The following is a 10195-nucleotide window of genomic DNA, read 5'->3' on the forward strand; positions in this document are numbered from 1 at the left end:
TGCATACTAAATATGCAAACCAACTCCTGTTCTGAATATAAGAAGGTCTCAACTTACTACAATGTTACCGTACGTAGAACGGGCACACAGCTAGTTTATTATATACATTTTCCACTGGAGAGGCACCCATGGTGGTAGGAAAAAAAATAGGTGTGCTATTCCCGTCATATGCTGACTTCACCCAAATTACAAACACCATTTCACCATTTAGAAAAATTTATAAAAATAATAACAATCAAATCAAAACCAATATACTTCCCTAATAGCAATACAATCAGGTGTTTATTTGTTTGCAATCTGGGTGAGTCGGCATATGACGGAATAGCACACCTAAGTTTTTTTCCTTCCACTATGGATCTGTCCATGACTCACATTGAAGTAGGTTTTTAAACTCTGGTCAAAATGTGAAAAATGGGAAAAATGTTTTGGCACAGTATTGACAATTTCTAGCATCTGACCACCATGGTCAGACAACTGGGCAAGGGCGGTCCTAGACATATATTTGGGGGGGGGGGTCACCGGGGGGCCTGACATCAGCAAAGGAGGGGTTCCCCCCGGGAAACATTTGGAAATAACATGCTGAAATGAGTGGTTTTTAAGCTATTTTGAGTACCTAGTTTAATGTGTTCAAGCTTCCCAGTTTATTTAAAGGTCAAAGAAATGTCCAAAAATAAACTTGTATAATGTCATGTTTTTGTATTATTGAGACTTCTGGTTTTAATATATAAGGAATACCGCAACATTACAACACATTCAAGCATTATTGATTTACGAAAACACCCTTTCAACTGATGCCAATGTGCATGCTAAACAGAAAATGTCCAAAATCAGACCAAGATTTCGAACCAGAGAGAACTAATTTTATCTAAGAAGTGTTTAAGAACTTGCACACAACACGACTGCATTAAACTTGCCCAGTAAGCAACAGTTAACCTACACAAAGTACACAACCCAACTAACGTTGCCGTCAGCGTCGCGTCACTGCTACCGCCTGAAGAATTGGTTCTCAGTGTTCTCATTCTTTCTACGCCAGTGCCAGTGGCATTTTACAAGGGGTTAACGTGAGAATAAAGTTTTTGGGCAACGTTTTTGTGGTTGTGCCGGGAATTAAATCCGTCCCTTCCCCATCTAAGTCTGAGACACTACCATTTTGTTGTTGTTTTGTGGCTAACAACATGCCAATTGGGTTGTGGTATTATCAGGTGCTCTAAATATAAATACTATTTAATATTGAAAGTTTTTAAATTTGCTACGGTAATCATTGAATTACATTACTGTGATAACAAATTCCAAAAGCTGAACTCAGATAAATTAATATTCAACTACCTCTTAAGCTTTGACTATCGATACAAATTATTTTCTTTGCCCAATACCCAATTCAAGTTTTCAATCATCTGGGTTAAAATGAAAGATAACATTAAATGCCCAAAAAATTAAAAGAGAAGAAGAATGTGGCCGAACGTCGAACGTCAGCATCGGACACTGCCGTTGCTGTATATGGCTGAAAAAGCATCCGTCGTCTGCCGATCTTCCCTACTTTTCATAGCTTGCAAAAAATAGTCGGACTCGAACGATCCCGAGTTTTAGGTTAGAGTTTGTAATTAGTCCTTTCGTTCGCCACAAGTGTAATTTTTTACAATGAATTTCAATTTGGTACATAGAACGATTCGCAATAAAAATTATTAAAGTTCCCCTGGTATAATAGTTTATCTATATAACAAATATTTTTTTGGGGGGGGGTCACGACCCCCCTGACCCCCAATTTATGTCATTGACCGTCCCCAATGTTAAAACTAAAAGGCATTATTAATAGAGGTACAGTAGCCTATTAAGATTTCATCACTATGTTTTGCTATAAATGAACTTAGTTTAAAGGCATAATTGTGTTTAGTATGTCATGTAGCTTGAATAAAAGTAGGTATTCCTGCAAAAAATAAACATGAAATTTTTGAAAAAATTTAAGTAAATTACTTATAGTTTGTTTTTGTCGGCACAAACTTTCTTAAAATAATATAAAACAATTTTTCATTCATAGAGGCACTCCTTTAGTATTTGCAGGAATTTTTCTGTGGTGCTACGTATATTTTAAAAATGTTTATGAGCTACATAATATAAGTGACGGTCAGGGACAAGGGGAGACGGTCTGGACATAATTATAGGGGATCATCAATATTCCTTTCTTTTTCCCGCTCAGCAGTCCTTTTTAGTCCCTCTTCTTTCATTTTTAATCATTTTCTTTTAAATTCGGCCTCTTACTCTTCTCTATCCTACAAGTGAAATGCATCTCTTAAACCATAAATGGGACTTTTCCTGAAATTTTTAAAATTACATATCATATGCATATAATATAATTGCTAATATGAAATCAAAACAGTTGAAATTTATCAGTACAAATTGTACATGAAACTATGTAAACAAGTAGTTATTAAAATCACGACCGTCCCCCAATAACATTGAAAAGGCTATGACGGCTGTGACGAAAATCGGGACGGTCTTGGGATATTTGGCTCTGTTCAGGTGGTAGCACTGTATTTCGTGTTCGAGAATATTAAGTCTGCTAATAGGTTTGGTTAACGAATAAAACATCACGTAGATAAAAATTAACCACTTGTCCACACAGCTAAATGACAACGGACACATCAAACTAAACATCAAGCATTACAAGGAGCATTAGGACACATCAAGCTGGCGTACCTTGGACACATCAAAATTACCATATAGGCTACATACAAACTTACCTTTAATGAGGTTCAGGTAATTTTAAAACAGCTGAAAACAACAGCACAAATTCACAGACACGTGTACAGTTGAGACCACAATAACTCACTGGAGCGCCCCTGTAGTGGGCCAAAGTTTTAAATTTAGCCTCGACGGTCAGGGACATAGATCTTAGTGATAGATTTATTTTACAGCAGTAAATAGGTATTTCGTTCATAAGGTATAAAAATGACTTAAATGTTTTTATTTTGTTAGGTTATTAATACACCAAGACATATAATCAACCAAAAGTTATTTAAAACGTGATAAATTGGTCTCAAAGTAGTGTAAAATGTGAAGTATGGGTCCACGTGACAAGGGATGGTTGTGAGATGTGCGACTTTAAAAATACCGTAAAAATGTATAAAACCTACTGTAATTAGAACTATAGCTTATTATTGCTTGTAGGCCTAATATATTTCCCCCACTCCATAAAACATCTCAAAATATACAATTATATCTTATCTAACCATTATTTACAAAGTAAAATGCCAGTGACATCAAAATGAACGCTAAAAAATATTCACTCAACAACCAATTAAAAGTAATTAGTCCTTTGATAAGTTACAGCCTTTTGTACTTCAATTAAACAACATTCAAAAATTTGTTTGGAGATAAGATTTTGTATTTCAGGTGGCATGATAGTTCTACAATTTAGGAATGGCTTAGTTAGGACGACAACCCCTCCACCCCTGGTCTTTTTTTCGGCCAAAACCAGCTAAGGCTGTATTAATATTGAGTCTTTCTATTTTTAATTTAGTTTACATGTTTGTACCAACTTTAATCAAAATCGGATCATTTTGACTTATAGTTATCGTGCTAACGGACACATTCATCATACCGTACATATTTTATACATGAATCCAAACAGATGGTGTTTTTGGCCTCTGGGAACCTTAAAAACAAAAAAGTATCGGTCCCCAGTCAAGGTCCTACCTGAGACCTATGGCAACGAGAAATCATGATTCTCCTAGTTCAGAAAAATATCGTAGTCCAGTTCCAAGCAAGACAAAAATTTTTATCCAGCAAGACGTGCTAACATTTACACTCAAGATTAAATTTCCCATTATACAAATTACCCGCAACTCATGTCTACGCACAGGCCCCTGCCTATGTAGACCTTTTCCTCATAATTTGATAAGGTATTTTTTTTCTATCTTTGTGCCATTTAGATATACAGTAGTATACTTTTATGATTATTTTTTTTTAAGTTAAGGTTTGTATAATAATTATGTAAATACCACACATTGTATTAAGCAGTTGCAAAATAAAATATTATTTCATTTCATTCATCATTTCATTTCAGCTTATTCTCTCTATAGACGGGAAATTCACTTATTTTATAAAAATAACCTAGGTAGCCTACTTAAGTCCTCTAACTTATTTCCTACATTTAAATTTAGTAAGTTATGTGGATGATAAAATAGAGAAATATTTACATTCTTTACTATCAAGTTTATTTCATCCAAACCAGCCAATCAAAATATATTATGCCTAAAGGTTACCTTGGTTGTATTTGAAAAAGTAGCGCCTTTATTATTGCTGAAATTAGACTGTGGTGATGGCACATCCAAGTTGTACTGTTAAGTTCAGGCCTAAAGGTTTAAGTTAATAAGTCAGGAAAGAATAAATAATCCCGCAGTCATTATTAATCAAGAGGTTATAGAAATAAAACAGAAAAACATTGTCATCTGAATTATTATTCAAAAAAATTATTTAGGCTACATCAACATAAGTTAGGTACTGTACAGGCAAACACACCTAAGAAGGCACCTGTGCCCGGTGCTATAGGAAAGGATAGAGGATAGAGTAAGGGGTCAGTTATGGGGGGAAATAATGCCGTCCCAAAAGTATTGGTTTTGCCACCGAATTGCCAGCTACCAGCCCTTATCACACCCCTGACAGTTAGTAGCTGTTGCACGCAAACAATTCTATTTTTAACAATGCTTGTATTTTATGTAAATATATATTTAAAAATTTAGAAAAGTCAAGGAAAATAGTAGGCTACTAAACACAATGTGTAATATTAGCAATGAACTACCTAGATGTTATTGAATAGGTTTCTTGCAAGACACCACTAAGTCCATTAGTACCGTACCAGGTGAGTGGTCGAGTATAAGGCCTAAAGTTTAATTCGAGGATAGTACGGTACAACGTTTTCACCCCTCTGCGAAGTGCCTTCTTAGGTGTGTTTGACTGTACAGTCAACAGTGGTTTGGTAATCTTAGTCAACAATCATGACTGTTTACAACTTAAAGCCAGAGTGGATAGATACAACACCACCAGTCAAATTTTCATACGACACAGAGCTAAATCCAGACGCCTGGATCATTTCTTTAAACTCTTCTTGATTAGGAAATTTTCTGATGCTCTCAACCAAGTACTGATATGACTTCCAGTCCCCAGCAACTATCTGCCCCAAAACTGGTATGATTTGGAAAGAATACTGATCATACAACCACTGGAGAGCTTCATTGTTGACATGACTAAACTCTAAGCACATAAACCGTCCCCCAGGTTTAAGAACTCGATAGGCTTCATCTAATACTTTGTCTACATGAGTGCAGTTTCTGATACCAAAAGCTATTGTATATGCAGTGAAAACATTGTTGTCAACAGGAAGATTCTCTGCATCTCCCTCTATCCATTTTATTTCTGGATCTCTGAAACCTAATTTATCTCCTCTTTCTTTGCCTACATTCAGCATTGCTTTATTAATATCACAGATGGTAACTGAACTTTTTTCGTATGATATAGAGGTTTTGTTCGACTTAGGAATATTCCTTAAATATTTTAAATACCTGAAAGCAATGTCACCAGTGCCCCCAGCAACATCTAGTAAATGTGTTCCAGGTGTTGGTCCCAATCGTTGAATGAAAATGTCCTTCCATATTCGGTGGGTACAAAAACTCATAACATCATTCATTAGATCATATTTGTCTGCAACATTTTCAAATACTTCATATACTTTTTTCACTTTCTCACTCTCCGGTACTGTTTGAAATCCAAAATGAGTCTCATTTTTGCTCTCATCCTTGTGAAATTTTGATGATTCCGAAGTACAATATTTGAAATAAAAATTCATGAAACAGTTATACGATCTACTTACCAAGTTGATATGGAACTTGGATGTTACGGTAGATAAGGACATATTGTTTTCTTGCTAAGTATAACCAGATTTATGAACACTAACAGAAACAGATAAATCCTATGTTAGACATAAATATTTGAAGTTATATTAGAATAGCGATAGACAGTGCTAGCTAAGTTATTATAGCCTACCTAGGAGGAACTTACAATTACAATACAAACGAAATGAATTACGTATTACGGTATTACTACCACTACCATAGATTAAAATGAGTAGACAGTACTGAGGTTATGACGCTTCTGCTTAGTGCTTCTGCTAGTGCAAGTGCAGTGCTAGCTAGACAGTCGTGAAGTTAGCGCCGTTAGCAGCTCTTTTCATCGGCGCTTTTTCGGATTGTAATAGATATGGGTTGGTACGCCTGCGGGCGCCACAAACGTGTTTTGCAGGGATGTCGGAAACGCAATTCAATGACAATACGGTGCGAAATGATGTTTTTACATTTATATAATGTCTATTATACCTTGATAAAACGTGTATACACGTTAAAACTAATTAATTGGCGTATTTTAAAAGGCATATTTGAGACCGTACTGTACATTATACGTAGCTATGGCTTAACATAACGCGATCAATTAAAACTCCATAAAAAACTCCAACATAAAAAAGTGCATAATCTTTTTCCTAAGCCTAAGTAGTTAAAGGCGGCCGTGCATGTAGTGTTATATAGTCAATGTTACCACCCATTTCATCTACGATATTATGGGGACAGCTCACTTACTCTACAGATCATAGACTATACGAGCTTTTTAAATAATATTGAAGGTTCACTTGCACTACAGGCTCGTATACTATACGAGCCTATCGAAAATAAAAAATAAATGAAGAGGGTTCACTTACTCTACGAATCATTGTGCCTATGAGCCTCGTGTATTATATTTAAAAATACAGTAGGAAGGTTCGCTTACTCTACAGATCATAGTGACTATGAGCCAAGCTTACGAATTATTTGATAATTTAGGAATCGGCTCGTATAGTATACGAGCCAAAATAATGAATAATATAAATTATAGGAATAGGCTCGTATACTATACGAGCCTGCAGAAAAATATTAGATGGCTCACTTACTCTACAGTTCATTGGCACTATGATCCGTAGAGTAAGTGAACCCTCTTCAAAATATTAGATGGCTCACTTACTCTACGGCTCATTTAGCTACTCGTTGCGCGGTTTGCGTTCGTGAAACTTTAGGCGCTATGCCCGGATTCGACTGCTGCGACTGCCTACATAAGTGTATTGCATCACCTCAATTATTTATTAAAACGAAATAAATATGTATGCACAAGTAAATTTATTACATTTTTGGACTGAATACTTTAAAAATGGAGGGAGCATGACTTTTATGTTTAATTAAATTAAACGTTATAGAATAAAACATATTTTGACTAATATCAGGTTATATAATACACACTTGTATGATCCAGATACAGAGCTACATACAAAACCTGTGGTCCGATTTAGATTAAATTTTGTATCTGGATTTATCCACGAGTCACTAATTTTTTAAGCACGGGTTGAGAAATAATGGCAAAAATTTATAAAAACAGTTCACCAGTTTAGAATATTTCTCAGTTACTGTGAGTTGCAAAAAAAGTGTATACAGAAGCATTTGTGTACACAGAAAATATAGAGGACTAGATGTATACAGAAGATATATTAAAATACAATACGCACACAACTATCAACGTTTACATATGTAAAATTAATGAATTTGTTGTATTGAGTATTTTTAACATTATGACGAAGCCTTAACAAAACATATTTTTTTTTAAGGAGTTCTAGGGTGTTGAACTATATTGTATTTATCTTTTGTGGAAGATTCTGTCCACGATTTATGATTGCTAACAATTTAATACAAAGATTTAAGTCTCTGTACGTGAAGACTAAAAACACGAAACAAACTTTAAAGTGATAGAAAAGATTTGATCAGGAGCTGGCGTTTGATACCTTTTGGGAATAAATATAGCCTCTACTTCAAAGGTATACATGGTGAGGTAGCCTCTGGAAGTCCATCTTCAGGTTAACAAAAACGTCAATAGGTCATCTAACCAATTTGGTTAGATGACCTATTGACGTTTTCTGAAGATGGACTTATTTTCAAGTCCGAAACTATAGTAGTGTAATACTGAAGAAGGATCACTTGACGAAGCCAGGTAACTTAAACCATTTAGCTTAAAGTTATACAAGTTGGTTTCACACCAACATTTCATGCACATATGAAATCTATATAATTAATACGCGAACACGAAGTTTGTCGGTTGAATCCTCCACCATTTCTTAACCGATTTTATCCACTGACGTCTCATTGGAAAGAGCGTGTTGCGTAGATTTGCAAACTGGCCTAAATTTTTTGAAAAAGTCCCTTGGCCTCTGCCACAGTGGCTTTTTAAGTTCCCATGTTATCCTTTCGAAGAACATAATATTGTTTACATCAGCTGTTTAATTTAATTGTGTTCTTTGTTTTTCAATCCAACGAAACGCATTGGTTACATTAACTGATTTTGTGGAAATTAAATATCTATCTATATATTAATTACGAAAGCCGATTCTTTGCGTCAAAATTGTGGGCGACTGGGTAGTCGTAGAACGACGGGAGAGGGTTCAAATTAAAGGTCTCGATCCCGGAAAAATAGTGAAATTCCCCAAATTTTAACACAAAATTTGATAAAACCTTTGACTTAGTCAATAATATAACGTAAAATGTTCTCCATAAGAATAGCATTAGAAGCCATTTGTCTGTTGATTTTTGTTTACCTCAATACAGCTGATCGTGATTCATCTAAGCCAGTAAGCAATATTACATTTGGATTTAACTCATTTGCCAGTAAATTCTGCAATGTACTGTATACTATATAAAACCAGGGATGACGTTACCTACAATTGAGACTTTTGTCGTTATGTCTTAGAATGTTGAAATTAATTTTACTGTGCAATTTGCAAATTTGTGTATTTGTATGTAGATTAGCCAAGCGCATGAAATTTAGTAGAATCGTGGGAGATGGTTAAAATCAAAGTAAATGGAAGTAGAATGGCTGAAACATTTAAGATTTGGTTTCTTTAAACATATGTTCACGAAGTTTACAAAATTATTTTACTTTGATTACATTTCTTCACATTAGTAGGTTATTGTTGGGCTGAAGGAATGTTTAACATGAAATAGCCCCATTGACTAAATAATCAACGATGCAAGATTAGTTAGAAAACTTCTGTTTTGTTTTTATTTCAAAACATATGTTGAAAATTTATTCAAAACTTTTGTTTTAAATTTCATAACATTTAATTTGACACGTAATTGTTGTGTTTAATCTATGATTTTATCGAGTGGAATAACTTTAACAGTTACTCTAGAGAATAACCTGGGAATAAAATTTGAAATAGGTTTGTACAGGCAATACATATATTCCTTTCATTAATTACTATAACAAATTCTAATGGGCGGAAAAATAAAATTGTTTGGAGTAGATTTTAACCAGGTATCTACTGTCTGTTGCTCCAAGGAAAAAAGGTTAAAATAATATAGCCCAACATGCATTGTATATATATACAATCTATATAGATAGTAAAGATAGAATCTATAACAGTAAACCCTGGAGGTAGTTTCCGATTCTTTATGTTTCACTAACCAAAAATATGTACCTATATCAATGCTGATGAATTTGTTTTCTTGATTGGTTTCATTAACATGATAATGGAACCCTAACCAATGGCAAGTAATCAGTCGATGATTCGCTTTTTTAACTGTAGGCCAAATAAATAATATAAACGGTAAAATGTTTTCAAACAAAATTTACATCCATTGAATGAAAAATAATATACTATTAACATGACTATAGCTGATATGGCTTAGCTGTCGGCTAACTGTACATTGCATCATAACATCAGACAGCGCTGTGTTATTAACTTAAAAATTATAACGGATTAGCAAATAAATACTTTACTATGGTCTTAACAAACTATGAACCCATTGAACGTTTAAATTGGCCTATTTTAAAGAGTGTATAAAATCAACCACAGCTTTAGGAGGAATACCACCACATAAGCTGACACAGAGAGTAGTTTATATTTTATGTTGATCAGAAACGAAACTATAATCAACTATAACTATCAACTATAACTTATAGGGCAGCCTTTACACTAATTCAGTTGTGCCTTTACAAAAGGAGTAGAGCTATAATATTAGAAATAATAACTGGGCCTGGGTACTAATATGAGTACATGTAGTATTGTAGCACTGTATCGATTCGGACACATAGATAATTTTATTCTGAGTTTGTTTAAATATTACAATAG

At 34.4% G+C, this 10195-nt stretch overlaps 1 protein-coding gene across 1 annotated transcript; it reads right to left on the minus strand.

Moving 5' to 3' along the window:
- Positions 1–4437: 4437 nt before the first annotated feature.
- On the minus strand, positions 4438–6154 carry LOC128986214 (2-methoxy-6-polyprenyl-1,4-benzoquinol methylase, mitochondrial-like). Its single transcript, XM_054406438.1, has one exon. It carries the CDS (start codon positions 5906–5908, stop codon positions 5003–5005), a length of 906 nt encoding a protein of 301 aa, XP_054262413.1. The 5' UTR covers positions 5909–6154; the 3' UTR covers positions 4438–5002.
- Positions 6155–10195: the final 4041 nt, after the last annotated feature.

Source organism: Macrosteles quadrilineatus, unplaced genomic scaffold, assembly GCF_028750875.1.
Source record: "Macrosteles quadrilineatus isolate MER2022 unplaced genomic scaffold, UCM_ALF_1.0 Scaffold_2__2_contigs__length_208266976, whole genome shotgun sequence".
Taxonomy (NCBI): domain Eukaryota; kingdom Metazoa; phylum Arthropoda; class Insecta; order Hemiptera; family Cicadellidae; genus Macrosteles; species Macrosteles quadrilineatus.

Excerpts from the sequence above, each read along its gene's own strand:
- LOC128986214 (XM_054406438.1), bottom strand. The coding sequence starts at position 5,908 with ATGTCCTTATCTACCGTAACATCCAAGTTCCATATCAACTTGGTAAGT.